The 20,193-nt window shown below is 37.8% G+C and overlaps 1 protein-coding gene across 8 annotated transcripts in view; it reads right to left on the reverse strand.

The window, feature by feature from the left end:
- ALKBH8 (alkB homolog 8, tRNA methyltransferase) overlaps positions 1-20,193 on the reverse strand; it is a 70,997-nt gene that overhangs the window by 23,183 nt on the left and 27,621 nt on the right. For all 8 annotated transcript variants that reach the window (XM_067750910.1, XM_067750905.1, XM_067750911.1 and 5 more), the window contains one exon: positions 13,883-13,989. In XM_067750910.1, coding sequence (XP_067607011.1) covers positions 13,883-13,989 — 107 coding nt within the window. The remainder of the gene's footprint in view (positions 1-13,882; positions 13,990-20,193) is intronic.

Below are 20,193 nucleotides of genomic sequence, written 5' to 3' on the forward strand. Positions count from 1 at the left end.
AGTGACCTGGAAGATAAAATAGTGGAAATAACTACTGCAGAGCAGAAAAAAGAATGAAAAGAACTGAGGACAGTCTCAGAGACCTCTGGGACAACATTAAACGCACCAACATTCAAATTATAGGGGTTCCAGAAGAAGAAGAGAAAAAGAAAGGGACTGAGAAAATATTTGAAGAGATTATAGTTGAAAACTTCCCTAATATGGGAAAGAAAATAGTTAATCAAGTCCAGGAAGCACAGAGAGTCCCATACAGGATAAATCCAAGGAGAAATACGCCAAGACACATATTAATCAAACTGTCAAAAATCAAATACAAAGAAAGCATATTAAAAGCAGCAAGGGAAAAACAACAAATAACACACAAGGGAATCCCCATAAGGTTAACGGCTGATCTTTCAGCAGAAACTCTGCAAGCCAGAAGGGAGTGGCAGGACATACTGAAAGTGATGAAGGAGAAAAACCTGCAACCAAGATTACTCAACCCAGCAAGGATCTCATTCAGATTTGATGGAGAAATTAAAACCTTTACAGACAAGCAAAAGCTGAGAGAGTTCAGCATCACCAAACCAGCTTTACAACAAATGCTAAAGGAACTTCTCTAGGCAAGAAAGACAAGAGAAGGAAAAGACCTACAATAACGAACCCAAAACAATTTAGAAAATGGGAATAGGAACATACATATCGATAATTACCTTAAATGTAAATGGACTAAATGCTCCCACCAAAAGACACAGATTGGCTGAATGGATACAAAAACAAGACCCATATATATGCTGTCTACAAGAGACTCACTTCAGACCTAGAGACACATACAGACTGAAAGTAAGGGGATGGAAAAAGATATTCCACGCAAATGGAAACCAAAAGAAAGCTGGAGTAGCAATTCTCATATAAGACAAAATAGACTTTAAAATAAAGACTATTAGAAGAGACAAAGAAGGACACTACATAATGATCAAGGGATCGATCCAAGAAGAAGATATAACAATTGTAAATATTTATGCACCCAACATAGGAGCACCTCAATACATAAGGCAAATACTAAAGCCATAAAAGGGGAAATCGACAGTAACACATTCATAGTAGGGGACTTTAACACCCCACTTTCAGCAATGGACAGATCATCCAAAATGAAAATAAATAAGGAAACACAAGCTTTAAATGATACATTAAACAAGATGGACTTAATTGATATTTATAGGACCTTCCATCCAAAAACAACAGAATACACATTTTTCTCAAGTGCTCATGGAACATTCTCCAGGATAGATAATATCTTGGGTCATAAATCAAGCCTTGGTAAATTTCAAAAAAATTGAAATTGTATCAAGTATCTTTTCCGACCACAACGCTATGAGACTAGATATCAATTACAGGAAAAGATCTGTAAAAAAACAAACACATGGAGGCTAAACAGTACACTACTTAATAACGAAGTGATCACTGCACAAATCAAAGAGGAAATCAAAAAATACCTAGAAACAAATAACAATGGAGACACGATGACCCAAAACCTATGGGACGCAGCAAAAGCAGTTCTAAGAGGGAACTTTATAGCAATAGAAGCCCACGTTAAGAAACAGGAAACACCTCGAATAAACAACCTAACCTTGCACCTAAAGCAATCAGAGAATGAAGAACAAAAAAACCCCAAAGTTAGAAGAAGGAAAGAAATCATAAAAATCAGATCAGAAATAAATGAAAAAGAAATGAAGGAAACAATAGCAAAGATCAATAAAACTTAAAGCTAGTTTTTTAAGAAGATAAACAAAATAGATAAACCATTAGCCAGACTCATCAAGAAAAAAAGGGAGAACACTCAAATCAACAGAATTGGAAATGAAAAAGGAGAAGTAACAACTGACACTGCAGAAATACAAAAGATCATGAGAGATTACTATAAGCAACTCTATGCCAATAAAATGGACAACCTGGAAGAAATGGACAAATTCTTAAAAATGCACAACCTGCTAAGACTGAATCAGGAAGAAATAGAAAATATGAACAGACCAATCACAAGCACTGAAATTGAAACTGTGATTAAAAATCTTCCAACAAACAAAAGTCCAGGACCAGATGGCTTCACAGGTGAATTCTATCAAACATTTAGAGAAGAGCTAACACCTATCCTTCTCAAACTCTTCCAAAATATAGCAGAGGGAGGAACACTCCCAAATTCATTCTACGAGGCCACCATCACCTTGATACCAAAACCAGACAAGGATGTCACGAAGAAAGAAAACTACAGGCCAATATCACTGATGAACATAGATGCAAAAATCCTCAACAAAATACTAGCAAACAGAGTCCAACAGCACATTAAAAGGATCATACACCATGATCAAGTGGGGTTTATTCCAGGAATGCAAGGATTCTTCAATATATGCAAATCAATCAATGTGATAAACCATATTAACAAATTGAAGGAGAAAAACCATATGATTATCTGAATAGATGCAGAGAAAGCTTTCGACAAAATTCAACACCCATTTATGATAAAAACCCTGCAGAAAGTAGGCATAGAGGGAACTTTCCTCAACATAATAAAGGCCATATATGACAAACCCACAGCCAACATCATCCTCAATGGTGAAAAACTGAAAGCATTTCCACTAAGATCAGGAACAAGACAAGGTTGCCCACTCTCACCACTCTTATTCAACATAGTTTTGGAAGTTTTAGCCACAGCAATCAGAGAAGAAAAGGAAATAAAAGGAATCCAAATTGGAAAAGAAGAAGTAAAGCTGTCACTGTTTGCAGATGACATGATACTATACATAGAGAATCCTAAAGATGCCACCAGAAAAGTACTAGAGCTAATCAGTGAATTTGGTAAAGTTGCAGGATACAAAATTAATGCACAGAAATCTCTGGCATTCCTCTACACTAATGAGAAAAATCTGAATGTGAAATCAAGAAAACACTCCCATTTACCACTGCAACAAAAAGAATAAAATATCTAGGAATAAACCTACCTAAGGAGACAAAAGACCTGTATGCAGAAAATTATAAGACACTGATGAAAGAAATTAAAGATGACACAAATAGGTGGAGAGATATACCATGTTCTTGGATTGGAAGAATCAACATTGTGAAAATGACTCTACTACCCAAAGCAATCTACAGATTCAATGCAATCCCTATCAAACTACCACTGGCATTTTTCACAGAACTAGAGCAAAAAATTTCACAATTTGTATGGAAACACAAAAGACCCCGAATAGCCAAAGCAATCTTGAGAACAAAAAACGGAGCTGGAGGAATCAGGCTCCTGACTTCAGACTATACTACAAAGCTACAGTAATCAAGACAGTGTGGTACTGGCACAAAAACAGAAAGATAGATCAATGGAACAGGATAGGAAGCCCAGAGATAAACCCATGCACATATGGTCACCTTATCTTTGATAAAGGAGGCAGGAATGTACAGTGGGGAAAGGACAGCCTCTTCAATAAGTGGTGCTGGGAAAACTGGACAGGTACATGTAAAAGTATGAGACTAGATCACTCCCTAACACCATGCACAAAAATAAGCTCAAAATGGATTAAAGGCCTAAATGTAAGGCCAGAAACTGTCAAACTCTTAGAGGAAAACATAGGCAGAACACTCTATGACATAAATCACAGCAAGATCCTTTTTGACCCACCTCCTAGAGTAATGGAAATAAAAACAATGAACAAATGGGACCTAATGAAACTTCAAAGCTTTTGCACAGCAAAGGAAACCCTAAACAAGACCAAAAGACAACCCTCAGAATGGGAGAAAATATTTGCAAATGAAGCAACTGACAAAGGATTAATTTCCAAAAGTTACAAGCAGCTCATGCAGCTCAATAACAAAAAAGCAAACAACCCAATCCAAAAATGGGCAGAAGACCTAAATAGACATTTCTCGAAAGAAGATATACAGACTGCCAACAAACACATGAAAGAATGCTCAACATCATTAATCATTAGAGAAATGCAAATCAAAACTACAATGAGATATCATCTCACACCAGTCAGAATGGCCATCATCAAAAAATCTAGAAACAATAAATGCTGGAGAGGGTGTGGAGAAAAGGGAACACTCTTGCACTGCTGGTGGGAATGTCAATTGGTACAGCCACTATGGAGAATAGTATGGAGGTTCCTTAAAAAATTACAAGTAGAACTACCATATGACCCAGCAATCCCACTACTGGGCATATACCCTGAGAAAACCATAATTCAAAAAGAGTCATGTACCAAAATGTTCATTGCAACTCTATTTACAATAGCCCGGATATGGAAACAACCTAAGTGCCCATCATTGGATGAATGGATAAAGAAGATGTGGCACATATATACAATGGAATATTACTCAGCCATAAAAAGAAACGAAATTGAGCTATTTGTAATGAGGTAGATAGACCTAGAGTCTGTCATACAGAGTGAAGTAATTCAGAAAGAGAAAGACAAATACTGTATGCTAACACATATATATGGAATTTAAGAAAAAGAAATGTCATGAAGAACCTAGGGGTAAGACAGGAATAAACACACAGACCTACTAGAGTACGGACTTGAGGATATGGGGAGAGGGAAGGGTGAGCTGTGACAAAGCGAGAGAGTGGCATGGACATATATACACTAACAAACTTAAGGTAGATAGCTAGTGGGAAGCAGCCGCATAGCACAGGGAGATCAGCTTGGTGCTTTGTGACTGCCTGGAGGGGTGGGATAGGGAGGGTGGGAGGGAGGTAGATGCAAGAGGGAAGAGATATGGGAACATGTGTATACGTATACCTGATTCACTTTGTTATAAAGCAGAAACTAACACACCATTGTAAAGCAATTATACCCTAATAAAGATGTTAAAAAAAAAAAGAAATGAGGACAGTTTAAGAGACCTCTGAGACACATCAATTGCACTAATATTCACACTATAGGGGTCCCAGAAGGAGAAGAGAGACAGAAAGGGGCAGAGAACATATTTGAAGACACAAGAGCTGAAAACGTCCCTATCCTGGGAAAAGAAACAGACATCCCGGTGCAGGAAGCACAGAGAGTCCCAAACAGGAGCAACCTAAAGAGGACCACACCCAGATACACTGTAATTAAAATGGCAAAAAATAATGATAAAGAGAGAATATTAAAAGCAGCAAGGGGAAAGCAACACGTTACATACAAGGGAACTCCCATAAGGTTATAAGCTGACTATTCAGCAGAAACTCTGCAGGCCAGAAGGGAGTGACACAATATATTTAAAATGATGAAAGGGAAAAATCTACAACCAAGAATACTCTACCCAGCAAAGCTTTCATTCAGACTTGAAGGAGAGTTAAAAAGTTTTACAGACAAGCAAAAGCTAAAAGAGTTTAGCATCACCAAGGCAGCTTTGCAAGAAAGGCTAAAGGGACTTTTCTAAGCAGAAAAGACCATAAGAAATATGAAAACTGTGAAAGGTAAAATCTCATTGGTAAAGGCAAATATATAGTAAATGTAGTAGATCAACCACTTACAAAACTAGTAGGAAGGCTAAAAGATAAACTTGGTTTAAAAAAAAAGCAAACATGATAAAAATATGATCAAGTTAAGATGAAATTTATTATCTATAGAATTCTAGTGTAAATTAAAGGGAAAATAGAAAACAACTGACTACAGTTTAATCTATGTGCCACTGCAAAAAAAAAAAAAGATCAAGAACTCAATAATAGGCAGAAGATCTGAATAGATATTTTTCCAAAGAAAACATACAGATGGCTAATGGGTACATGAAAAGGTGCTCAACATCACTAATCAGTGCAATGCAAATCAAAGCCAGAATGAGATTACCAGCTTATACCTATTAGAATGGCTATTATCAGCCAGGACAAGGAAGCAACCTAAGTGTCCATTGACAGATGAATGGATAAAGAAGATGTGGCACGTACATACAATGGAATATTACTCAGCCATAAAAAGAAACAAAATTGAGTTATTGTAGTGAGGTGGATGGACCTAGAGTCTGTCATACAGAGTGAAGTAAGTCAGAAAGAGAAAAACAAATACCATATGCTAACACATATATATAGAATCTAAAAAAAAAAATGGTTTTCAAGAACCAGGGGCAGGACAGGAATAAAGATGCTGACGTAGAGAATCGACTTGAGGACACAGGGAGGGGGAAGGGTAAGCTGAGACTAAGTGAGAGAAAGGCATTGACATATATACACTACCAAATGTAAAACAGATAGCTAGTGGGAAGCAGCTGCATAGCACAGGGAGATCAGCTCGTGCTTTGTGACCACCTAGAGGGGTGGGATAGGGAGGGTGGGAGGGAGACACAAGAGGGAGGGGATATGGGGATGATTCACTTTGTTATACAGCAGCAACTAACACAACAATGTAAAGCAATTATACTCCAATAAAGATGTTAAAAAAATTGTGAAAAAAAAAAGAATGGCTATTATCAAAAATACAAAAATAACAAGTGTTGGCAAGGATGTGTAGAAAAGACAATCCTGTACACTGTTGGTGGTTATATAAATTGGTGCAACCCTTATGGAACAGTATGGAGATTCCTCAAAAAATTTTAATATAACTACCATATAACAAAGCAATTCCACTTCTGGGTATTTATCTGAAGGAAACAAAAAGACTAACTTAAAAAGATACCTGGGGGCTTCCCTGGTGGTGCAGTGGTTGGGGGTCCACCTGCCAATGCAGGGGACGCAGGTTCATGCCCCGGTCCGGGAGGATCCCACATGCCGCGGAGTGGCTGGGCCTGTGGGCCGTGGCCGCTGGGCCTGCGCGTCCGGAGCCTGTGCTCCGCAATGTGAGAGGCCACAACAGTGAGAAGCCCACATACCGCAAAATAAAAAAAAAAGATATCTGTACCCCCTATGTTCATTGCAGCATTATTTACAATAGCCAAGACATGGAAACAACTGGGCATTATGCTAAGTGAAATAAGTCAGAGAAAGAAAGCAAATATCATATGATCTCACTTACATGTAGAATGTAAAACAAAAATAAAACAAACTTATACATACAGAAAACAGATTGGTGGTTTGTGAGGTGGGTGGGGTGGGGTGAAGTGGGGTGGGGGAAGGTGTGTGAAATGATAAATGTGGTCAAAAGGTATAAACTTCCTGTAATAAAGTAAATAAGTCCGGGTGCTATAACGGTGTCGATAGTTAATAATACTGTATTGCATATTTGATAGTTGCTAAGAGAGTATATCATAAAAGTTCCCAATAAAAGAAAAACAAATTTGTAACTGTGTGGTGATGGATGTTAACTAGACTTATTGTATTGACCGTTTTGCAATATATACATAGAGCGAATCAGTATGCTGTACATCTGGAACTAATACAGTGTTATATATAAATAAAATCTTAATTAAAAAATCAGAATTTCCAGGCTGACAGCTTCTGAAACTGTTTATTTTTGAAACTAATTAATTCAGAGTATTGGAAAAGAAGTATTTTACAGGTTGTAACCGAGCAGGACCTTATGTGGTCTTCCCCAGACAGATCCCTCCCCCACATCCTCTGCTTTTAGCTCCTCTCTGAAGTACCTAGATAATAGTATCTGATGCACATTTCCTGAATTGTTTTACAGATGCTAAAACCCCTACTAAATGAAAGAAATTAACTACTTGATGACCATGAGCACCCATGACCTACTGGCACCTAAGGATTGATAATATTAACCCCTGTAACACCACCCTGTTACTTCAACATCAACCAATCAGAGAACTGTGCACAGGCTAATCACATACCCTGGGATACCCCTCCCTCACCCTGCCTTTAAAAATACTTTGCTGGGGTTTCCCTGGTGGCGCAGTGGTTGAGAGTCCGCCTGCTGATGCAGGGGACACGGGTTCGTGCCCTGGTCCGGGAGGATCCCACATGCCATGGAGTGGCTAGGCCCGTGAGCCATGGCCTCTCAGCCTGCACATCCAGAGCCTGTGCTCCGCAACGGGAGAGGCCACAACAGTGAGAGGCCCGCATACTGAAAAAAACAAAACAAAACTTTGCTGAAACCCATTGAGGAGTTTGGGCTTTTTGAGCACTAGCTGTCCGGATTCGTTGTACAGTGCCCAACAATAAATGCTCCACTTTCCTTCACCCACAACCTGATGTCAGTAGACTGGCTTTTACTGCGTGTGGGCAAGTGAACCCAAGTTTGTTTTGGTAACATGGTCTTGATACTATTTTAAAATGGATTTTATTTCTTTCCCCCAAAATTAATTTTTTTTTTTTTTTTTGCTGTACGCAGGCCTCTCACTGTTGTGGCCTCGTCTGCTGCAGAGCACAGGCTCTGGACGTGCAGGCTCAGCGGCCATGGCTCATGGGCCTAGCCGCTCCGCGGCATGTGGGATCTTCGCGGACCGGGGCACGAACCCGTGTCCCCTGAATCGGCAGGCGGACTCTCAACCACTGTGCCACCAGGGAAGCCCAAAATTAATTTTTGATTATTGACCCTGTATGCTACAAACTTGTATGCTATATTTAGTTATTAATTCTAGTACTTTGTAGATTTCCTAGGATTTTCTACATCTACAATCATAAAGAGTTTTACTTCTTCCTTTCAAATACATATGATTTTCACTTCTTTCTCTTGGATTATTATACTAAGACATCCAATACAATATTAAATAGAAGTGATGAGAGCAGAAATCCCTGCCATGTTCAATATTTTAGGAAAAAGCATTCAATATTTTATCACTAAATATGATGTTGCCTGTGGGTTTTTCATTGATGCCCTTTATCAGACTGAATAAGTTTCCTTCTTATCCTGGTTTGCCAAGTTTTTATCATGAGTGGATGCTGAATTCTGTCAAATACATTTTCTGCATCAATCAAGATGACATGATTATATACTTTTTCTCTTTTGTTCTTTTAATGTTCGGTTTCCAAATGTTAAACCTATCTTACAATCCTGGGATAAACTCCACTTAGTCTTGATGTGTTTTCTTTTTTATATATTGCAGGATTGGATTTTCTAATATTTTGTCAAGGACTTCTACCATCTCTGAGAGATACTGGTCTGTAATTTTATTTTGTTGTAATGTCCTTAACAAATTTTGGTGTCAGGGTAATGCCAGTCTCATAAAACGAGTTGGGAGAATGGCTCTTTTAAAAGAGCTCATGCTCAAAGCAATTTTTTAGAAGTAAAAGCAAGCGAAAAATGCCTGAAATTATATGATTGTTACTCTAATAGCTGAAAATGATTAAAACTATGGTGTTGAACAAAAGTCAAGATATTTTAGAACAATGAATATCTTGAAACTCTTATTAGCAATTCTCTCTTGGGTACTAAGTAGTTCTCTATAATGGCTCTCTGAAGTCAATGACTTCACTTGCCTAGAGTTAAATCTTAGGCAAAGGTCAAGCAGTACTTACTGCTTTGGGTACCAATCTCAGATTTTTAGGAAGAGGTAATCCATATGTTAAAAATAATTAATTCTTTACATGTCTCTGAACATCTTTTTTCCCCCTGTACTTAAATTATAATCTAGTTGGGAAAATATTAAATAAAAAGATAAAAACAGGGCTTCCCTGGTGGCGCAGTGGTTGAGAGTCCGCCTGCAGATGCAAGGGACGTGGGTTCGTGCCCCGGTCTGGGAAGATCCCACATGCCGCGGAGTGGCTAGGCCCGTGAGCCATGGCCACTGAGCCTGCACGTCTGGAGCCTGTGCTCCACAACGGGAGAGGCCACAACAGTGAGAGGTCCGCGTACCGCAAAAAAAAAAAAAAAAAAAAAAAAGATAAAAACATTTTTATAGATTTAAATAACAGTTCAATACAATAGAAAAGACATCACAAGCCAGTAGGAGACAATACAGTCTTTAGGAGTTAAGAGAGAAATTATTTCAGGCTACTGCAGTCAGAAAAATCTTTATACATTATAAGGGAAATAAAAGTTGAGCTACATGTTAAAAACAAGTGAATGGAAGGGAGAAGGAAATTTATTGCATTAAGAGTTGACAAAAGTCTGAAGGCTACAAGGCACTGTATAAATTCAGATGAAAGGGAGCAAACAAGTTTAGCTATAACAGTATGGTTAAGAGCACAGATCCTGAAGCCAGACTCCCTGGCTTTCTGGTCTTGTGTCTGCCCTTTAATGGTTTTGTAACTTTGTACAAGTTATGCTCCAATTTCCTTTAAAAATGGGGACAAAACCACGAAAAAAACTTTCCACTGTGACGATATGAGTTAAATCAGTTAATATATGTAAAGCTTTTAGACAATGCCTGGCACAAAGAAAATGCTCCAAAAATAATTTAAAAGGAGAGCTCACACAAACTCGTGAACTAATGCAACCCAAGGCTAGTCAACTAACATAAATGAGTGAAGCAGGTAGATTTGTTTAGAAATATATTGTTTGCCATTAAAAACATAGGAATTGTCTTCATTTAAAAAAAGTGTTCTCTTCCATTTTTCTTAAAACACATGTTCCTGCTCATTCTACCTTTTTTCCCCACTTTTAAAACAGACATGAGTTTAAGAAATATTTAATTTTCACTTAACTCTGTTTTAAGATAAAAACAACAGTACAAGCACAATGATAAATGACAACTGATACTCAGCCGTAGTTCAGGGAGTCATAGAAAGTGGTAGGAACTCTAGAGAATCTGAAAATGTAGGTCTCACCTATAGAAAGCCATTGATAGTCTCAGCTACTGCTCCCAAAAGATACTGTGGTTTCAGATCTTCTCAATTTTCAAAAGAAGCTGAAAATTCAGATTCTTGTGTAAAAGCTCCTAATTTTCACGTGTAACCAATTTTTTAAAATGCCACAACATTGAGCACTACCACACCAGCCAAACAGCCTGACTGCTATATTTGACCCATGTGTTGCCAGTTTGCCATATTTGATTTAGGGCCTGCTGGCTAGAATAGTAAACTATATATCAAATTAAAAGTATTTGGAATTGGCCGCGTTAATCAACAGCCTTCTTCAGTAGTGCTTTCTAGTGCTTTTATAGCACAGAGATCAAACTGTTTTTAATCAAGGTTTATTTCTATAGTTTATATGTATTTTTAAGTGCACTAAATGTGCTTTTTCAATTTATCTTCCCTTCCATCCAGATTCCAAGGAACCCGTCAGTAGTTGATATACCATTTGTTTGGTCAGTCTCTCTCTGTTCCTGTTTCTGTGTGTCTTCCCTTCCCTTCCCTCCCTCCTTCTCTCTCTCTTCTTGACACACACACACACACACACACACACACACACACATACAAATCACATTACAGATAACGGGTATCAGTGGAAGCCTTTAAAAATAATACTGAAGGTTCTTTTTCCCCTGAAATTATTATAGAAAATTTTCATTCTAGAGAAAGGTTTAAAAATAAATATTAACCTGCAAGTCAATCTTCCAGAGATCCTACTCCTAACATTTAACAAGAAAATAATCTGATGAAGATGATGTTTAGGAGAAGTAATCTATACTATTACCCAGAACAAATTAAAATATTTTCATAACACAGGCCTATAGAAAGTAATTTCTTATTGTGTATTTGTTGTACTGCTATTACTCTTAAGTTTAAATGGTACCAATAGTAAAAATCCTTGAACCTAAAACAAAAGAAAATGTGAATATTCTCAAAATTACAGGAATACTTTAAACACCACTAGATCACATCACCATTTTCAATTACTGAAAGTTAAAAATATTTTAAATGGCTGTGAAAAAGAAATCAGGTAAATTTAATCCTTAGTGCACAAAATCAGGCCATCTGTTTTTATGGCTCATTTAAGACAGGTTACAAATTCATTTACATGTTCACTTCCTTGAATTTTTTTTTTTTTTTTTTTTGTGGTACACGGGCCTCTCACTGCTGTGGCCTCTTCCGTTAAGGAGCACAGGCTCCGGACGCTCAGGCCCAGCGGGCATGGCTCACGGGCCCAGCTGCTCCGCGGCACGTGGGATCTTCCTGGTCCAGGGCACGAACCCGTGTCCCCTGCATCGGCAGGCGGATTCTCAACCACTGCGCCACCAGGGAAGCCCCTTCCTTGAATTTTTATAAAAATGCATCAGCTAAAATCTCCAACCAGGGCAGTATTAATAAGTACAGAGCTCAGAAGTATTTTAAGTGACATGACAATATATGTAAATTTTAGCAGTGTGATGCTTCCACCTCAAAAGGCTAAGGATTCATTCCTGCTAAAAGTGAATAACCCATTTCTTTCAGATTAGATTCAATCGAACAAACTCAAATTTAGGGTCATTCCGTAAAACAACTGGCCTTCTTAAAAGCATAAATGTCATGAAAGACAAAGAAAAGTTGAGGAATTGTTTCAAATTAAAGAAGACTAAAGAGAATTGACAACTAAGTGTAATGCAGGTTAATGGGCCAAATCCTAGATCAGAGGGAAAACTTACCAAGAGGTACTGCCAGATTCTCTCCGTGACCAAACTTTACTCAGGTTCCTCTGAGCCCAAATAGGCCCTATCCTTGGGTATGTTCTAGATCTAGCCCCATTTTAGCAAGAATTCTGCTAAGTCAGTTTAGCCCGAATCCCCCACCCTCGATATCTGATCATCCTTGGTATCTGACCAAATTCCTTCCTGCATCTTTCCCCCAGGTGATGTCTGATCGTCCTGGCCTGCCTTCAGCAAGAATCCTATGGTTGGTTTAGCCAGAATTCCCCCTTACCACTGATGTTTCCTCTTAGTTTTCTATCCACCCACACTGCCCCATTCCCAATCCCAGGCTCCTTGCCTATAAAACTCCATTTCTCCTTTTTGTATTGAAATTGAGCCCACTCCTATACTGAGGTCTCTTTTCCCCTGTTGCAATAGTTCCTGAGTAAAATCTGGTTTTGCTGCTTTAACTACTGTCAGGGTCTGGTTTTTCTTTGACAATACTATAAAGTACAACTAGCACAATTTCATGATGGATTGTATAAGAGTATGATAAGAGTATTTTACAATGTTGAATTTCCTGAATTTGAGGCTTACACTGCAGTTTCATAAAACAGGGGCTGGCAAACTTTTTCTATAACAGGGCCAGATAGTAAATATTACAGGCACAGAGAGCCACATATAGTCTCTACCACATATTCTTTTTTGGTTTTGTTCTTTACAACCCCTTAAAAATGTAAAACCAGTTTTAGCTCAAGAGCTTTGTAAAAATAAGGGCTGAATTTGACTCACGAGCCATTGTTTGCCAACCCCTGATACAGACAATGTCCTTGCTCTTTAAAAATATGCAATGAATGGGCTTCCCTGGTGGCGCAGTGGTTGAGAATCTGCCTGCTAATGCAGGGGACACGGGTTCGAGCCCTGGTCTGGGAAGATCCCACATGCCGCGGAGCAACTAGGCCTGTGAGCCACAACTACTGAGCCTGCGCTCTGCAACAAGAGAGGCCGTGATAGTGAGAGGCCCGTGCACCACGATGAAGAGTGGCCCCTGCTTGCCACAACTAGAGAAAGCCCTCGCACAGAAATGAAGACCCAACACAGCAAAAATAAATAAATAAAATTAATAAACTCCTACCCCCAACACCTTCTAAAAAAAAATAAGTTAAAAAAATTTTATAAATTAAAAAAATTAAAAAATAAAAATATGCAATGAAGCATGTAAGGGTAAAGAGTCATGATGGCTGCAACTTACTCTCAAATGATTCAGCAAAAATAATAATAATGATAACATGTGAGAGAGAAAACGCATAGCAAAATATTCACGATTTGTAAATCTATGTGAAAGGTGAAGGGAATTAACCATACTACGCTTACAACTTTTCTTTAAATTTGAATTTTTTAAATAAAAAGTTTTAAAAAAGCCATAGATGTCCCTGGGGTTTTAAACCCAGAAGCCTCAATGTGCAAGCCTGGAGCATGGTTCTGGTGGCTCAGGAAGAAAAGAATGAGAACTCCCACAAAGCAAAAGGTATCCTGTCATCAAGGTCATTTCAGTACATACCCATGGGTCCAAAGGTATCTAGATTCTCCTGTCATCACCAGCAAACTCCTACAAGGCAGCATAACAGGCACTGTGACACCACCTGGGTGCTTAAAATCCATGACAATCTTGAAGTAAAGACAAAAGCATAAAGATCAATCCAAAATGTCATGTACTCCAAGAATAAGAATGATTCTGGCTATCCTTCTAGGCTAATAGAGATTAAAACATGGTAATGCTTATAGGATGGCATAGCACAGAGGTTCTCAAACTTTAGTGTACATAAGAATCAACTGAATGACTAAAAAACATATTTAATCCACAGAGAAACTCAGTAGATGTATCATGAGGCTCAGGAATCTGCACTTTTAACATAATTCTAACATAATTTCTAAGGAAATTATGATGCGGATGGTCTGAGGAACACACATATACTATGCAAAACACTAGGGTAGTGGTCAAACACAAGGACTTAGGAGCTGAAACATTCATATCCTGGATTTTTCATTTACTGGCCATATGATTCAGGACAAGTCATTTAACCCTTCTGTGTCCAGTTTCCTCAACTCTTACAGGATTGTTAAGTGGATATAAATTACAGTATCTGGTACAACATAAATACAAAAAACACTATTATTATTCATAGAAATATTAATAATTCATAATATAAGGGGAAGTAACTATTAGATGCAGATTCTCATATAATCCATTTGTCTTTAAAGTCATGCAACATTTTGGATTTTAGAGACTGATTTACAAGAGATAAACAAAGAACACAGGAGGATTTTCAGCAATTCTTCCTAAATTATGATGAAATATTATAAATAGCAACATATAAAGGTACAACAGCCGAGAAAATGTTTTTGTGCTCAGGAACCCAAACACTGATGACTTCAGTCTAAACGTAGCAGCAGCTAACAAATGTGAATTTTAAAAAGGCGTGTGACAGGGCTAAAAAATATTTAAATGAACAAATCAATCCATCTGAAAAATAAATATGACAACCAAATATCAGTGGGATAATATAATTTAGCATAGTACCTTCATTAAAGGTAAACTTGGCACAGTACCTGGCATCAAAGAAAGCATTCAGTAACTGTTACCTACTATTATTAATAATAATATTGGATCAAATTAGATAATAGACATGAAAATTCTTTGTAAACTATACAAAATTATACAGATCTAAGCTGGTTTTTTCCCCTTCTCATCTGCCATTCCAATCTAAGTATGGAAAATAAAGTAAGATGATAGAATTTAATTTTCCAAACAATTATCTGTTCCAAATGATGACATATAATTTCAAATAGTCATACTCCAAAAGCATTCTATTTTATAAACACTGTAGATAAATTCTGAAGTTTTGGGTGTGAAATGAAACTTCCCTGAAACGTATAAATAAAAGATGGACTGACAGACAGAGGGTGGTTAGATGAACAGATATTTAATAAAGCAAGCATATTAAAATGTTAACTGTAGGATCAGGTGGTGAGTATACAGGGATTTACTGTATAATACTAACTTTTCGGTGTGAAAATTTTCATAATAAAATGTTAGGAAAAGGGGAGAAAACCCCACTGTGGCCCATTTTTAAGCCATTATATATAGGCTTCAATTTTCTGAATAGACACTAAGGTCCACACATAAGAAAAAATAATAGCGTATTTATTAATTACATTATTAGAGATGATCAGTTGTGGCTTAAAGGAATGAAAACTGTCTGGGTGAAAACTCTTGATGGGAAAATATTCTGAGAGACTAGACTATAACTCATTCATTAGACAAATATTTATTAATCACTGTGTGAGGCATCAAAGACTCCAATGGTGAATAAGAGACATATTCTCTGCCCACCTAGAGATTACAGTTTCTGGCTAATTAATATTCCACATGTTTTAAAAATACAAAATACATATATATTTGTGAAATTCAAACACATCCCCTCCTATCAACAGAGTAATGATTTTAAAATAGGGAAATCTCAGTTTAAACAAATGATTAGAACTGACAAGACAAATACAAACATGACACTAATTAATGTGGAAACATTTGTGCTGAAATATAAAAGCCAAGTTTCAAGGAAGAAAAATACACTACCAAATAATCCAAATGTTATGGGAATTATGTTAGAAAATGTACAGAATACTTATTAATGATTATAATTGATAATAATTGATTTACTAGAGAAGCTCACAGAACTCAGGAAGACAGTTTACTTACTGTTTATCAGTTTATTATAAAAGGATATGATAAAGCATACAGATGAACATCAGACGCAAGAGATGTATAGGACAAGGTAAGGAGTACAGAACATCCATGCCCTCTCTGGGCACACCACTCTCCCAGCACCTCCACGTGTTCATCAACCTGGAATCTCTCTATACTACTGGGATTTTTATGGAGGCTTCCTCATGTAGGCATGATTAATTATTAACTCCATTTCCAGACCCTCTCCCCTCTCTGGGAAGTTTTTGTGAATTTAAGGAAATGACTCTTATTTATAAAATTAAATGTACATTTTCTATGAAAATCAAATTTTCCTTAAAATATTCCATCATAAAAATAAAGTATTATCAATATCATCACAGTATCTGTATCTGAAATATAATGCTTGTGGGACTTCCCTGGTGGCGCAATGGTTAAGAATCTGCCTGCCAATGCAGGGGCCATGGGTTCGATCCCCAGTCCGGGAAGATCCCACATGCCGTGGAGCAGCTAAGCCTGTGCACCACAACTACTGAGCCTGTGCTCTAGAGCCCGTGAGCCACAACTACTGAGCCCACGTGCCACAACTACTGAAGCCCACATGCCTAGAGCCCACGCTCTGCAACAAGAGAAGCCACCAAAATGAGAAGCCCATGCACCGCAATGAAGAGTAGTCCTCACTCACTGCAACTAGAGAAAGCCTATGTGCAACACAGCCAAAAATAAATAAATAAATAAATTTAAAAAATATATAATGCTTGTTAAAGGCCAAAAAAAAAAAAGTTTTTTTCAAAAATTCACTAAGGACTCACAATAAATAGTGCTTGCCAGCAACTGCTGAATCATTCTGCCCTGTGACAGCTTTGTTCCACAGGAGCTTTTTCCAATTATTCTTTTTGGCTTTACCTATATTCTTTATTTTCTGAGATGGCAGAGTCAATAAAGATCAAGTTCCCAGCAAGCTCATGGTAAGACAGGAGGGAAGGGGGCAGGGCACAATCATTAAAAGAATGACACAGCCATTGAGGATACAATAAAAACTAATCCGCCTAATTAGGCCCAAGATGGCAGAAGATTTGACTTCCAGTAGACCTTGAGCCTTATTATAATGCATTAGCTTATTGTAACACATTAGCATGCTAAATGACACACCCATAGGCACAATGATGGTTCCCAGGCTGACCACAAATGGCCAAAAAGTGGGCTGTGGCCCAGTTCCTGGAAATCTCCATCCCTTCTCCAAAACAGTTAGAATATTCCTCCCACTCGTTAGCATATGTAATTACCCAGCCCATAAAAACTAACCACCCCCACAGCCTGGGACCCCGGTCTCACCTTCTGAGACTGACTACATTCTGTCTATGGAATGTGTCTCTCTCTAAACAAACTTTCATTTTACTATGGCTCGCCCTAGAATTCTTTCCTACGTGAAGCCAAGAATCCTCACTTGGTAGCTCATCCCAGGAATTCACCCAAGACCTGGGACATGACCATTCTCTCACACTCCCTTCTCCTCCAACAATGGGGCATGACTGAGGGTAATGTTCAGTTCAAAGCAAACAAACAAAAAATCCTAGACATTCTGATCTTATAAAACCTTTAACACAACCAAAATACAACAGAAAAAAAAACCCAGACACAGCTATCACTCAAATATTTACTCAAATAAAGATAAGATGCAGGGACTTCCCTGGCGGTACAGTGGTTAGGACTCCGGGCTCCCAATGCAGGGGGCACAGGTTCAATCTCTGGTCGGGGAACTAAGATCCTACATGCCGCATGGCACAGCCAAAAAAAAAAAAGAAAAAAAAAAAAGATAAGATGCATAACAGAAAGTACATGAAACAGATCTCCTCCATGTTGGCTAAACAGGAAAATGAAAAAACATATTGCTACTGGGAACACTTCTGAGAAAGAAGACAAACTTAATCCTGATCCTTATTGGTTAAAAATAGGCTGAGACCTTTAATCTTTTGAAACCCTTGAGGGTATATCAACAAGAGACAATAAGAGGTAAAGAATGATGTGTGATTTATACAGAATGATGAAAGCTGAGAGGACAGAAGTGACTATATTTAGCTGGAGAAAATATTTCGTACCTGAGAATTTAGCAGACTAGAAAGAAGTCCACCTGTTTCCCATAGCCTGCCAAATCTAAGTTGCCCTAACTGGACCCACCTGTAACTGAGCAGGACCCTATGGGGTCTTCCTGGGACAGACCCCTCCCCCATATCGTCTGTCTTAGCTCCTCTCTGAAGTACCAAGATAATAGTATCTGACGCATATTTCCTGAGTTTTTTACATGCTAAAACCACCACCAAAGGAAGAAATTACTTAATGATTATGAGCACGTAGCCTCCAAACCATCTGGCACCTAAGGATTGATCACCATCAATCAATCAGAGAACTGTGCAGAAGCTGATCACATATCCTGGGACACCCCTCCCTCACCTTGCCTTTAAAAAAACTTTTCTGAAACCCTTCGGAGACTTTAGGGTTTTAGAGCATGAGCCACCCATCCTCCTTGTATTGGCACCTTTACAATAAATGCTGCCCTTTCCCTCACCACAATCCAGTGTCAGTAGATTGGCTTTACTGCATGCGGGCAAGCAGACCCAAGTTTGGTTCAGTAACAAAATGAAGTAAGTTTGCTTTTTATTTTAAACAGCAAACAAGTGATTCCATATACCTCATCATGGCCATGTCTGCCATGTTTGGACACGTGAGAAAGGAGAAGAGGAAAAAGGGAGACAGACACAACTGCAAGGATACAAGACTGAAGCTACAAACTACTTACAAAGGAAGAAATACAACAATATCAAAAATGTCTGTTAACATACGTTCCCTGGATTCATAAATATAGAATCCCACCATATCATGAGATAATTAGTCCATTGTGAGGGAGAAGAGCAACCCTGAACATTTTTAGTAAAATTTTTAGTAAAACAAATATAACTTTTTGTCCTTCTACAAAAGATGACACTCCCAGAAGTATACTTTCCTAAGCTGAAAAGTAGCTGAAAAAGAAGCTTGTGGTATACCATATTTTTCCAAAGCAGAGGAATTAATAGGAATTTTGCCTAGGATATGTTGGAGGTACTGTGAAGTGAAATCCACCACCATCCAAATAAGGACTCTCAAAGCAAGATCAGTCACAAACCACCTCAGTAAAATTAAGTTTTCCTTTGTAAATGATAAGGCTACATAGGTAATGAAACATTTTAGCTTAAATAAAAATTTTTTGGATTTTATCCTCATTTACTTGTTAGATTCTGTCTAGTAGATTATATTCCACAAATATTTTGGGGTGAATAAATGAATGAATAAGTTCATCATAAATAATTTATTTGAAAATATAGGTGGTGTATCGTACATTTTTGGAGAGAAGGCTTCCTAAATTCCATTTATTTATGTCCTGGGCTTTCCTCCTTAAGCAAAATAAATCACCAGATTCATATACACAGATAACCCAAATAAGACAGCTAGCACAAGAACAATAGTAGTTGTATGTATATCTATTCCTGAGGACCTCGCTATTCCTCATGAGGAAAAACTTACTATAGTACCTACCTCAGGCCTAGCATAGAATAGGTGATTGCTACACAATGAGGTATCACCTCACACCTGTCAGAATGGCGATTATCAAAAAGAAATAACAAGTGTTGGCATGGATATGGGAAAAATGCAACCTTGCATGCTGTTGGTAGGAATGTAAATTGGTTCAGCCACTAAGGAAAACAGTATGAAAGTTCCTCAAAAAATTAAAAATAGAACTACTATATGATCCAACAATTCCACTTCCGGGTATTTATTCAAAGGAATAAACACTAACTTGAAAAGATATGTGCTCCCTCATGTGCATTATTTACAACAGCCAAGACATGGAAGCAACCTAAATGTCCATTAATAGATGAAGAAAATGTGAGATACACACACACACACACACACACACACACACACACACATATTATTCAGCCATAAAAAAGGAGGAAATTTTGCCATTTGCGACAACAGGGATGAACCTAGAGTGTATTATGCTAAGTGAAATAAGTCAGACAAGAAAGACAAACATTGGGTTGCCCAAAAAAGTTCGTTCCGGTTTTTTCTGTAAGATGTTATGATCTCTT

This window comes from Pseudorca crassidens, chromosome 9 (assembly GCF_039906515.1).
Source record: "Pseudorca crassidens isolate mPseCra1 chromosome 9, mPseCra1.hap1, whole genome shotgun sequence".
Lineage (NCBI taxonomy): Eukaryota > Metazoa > Chordata > Mammalia > Artiodactyla > Delphinidae > Pseudorca > Pseudorca crassidens.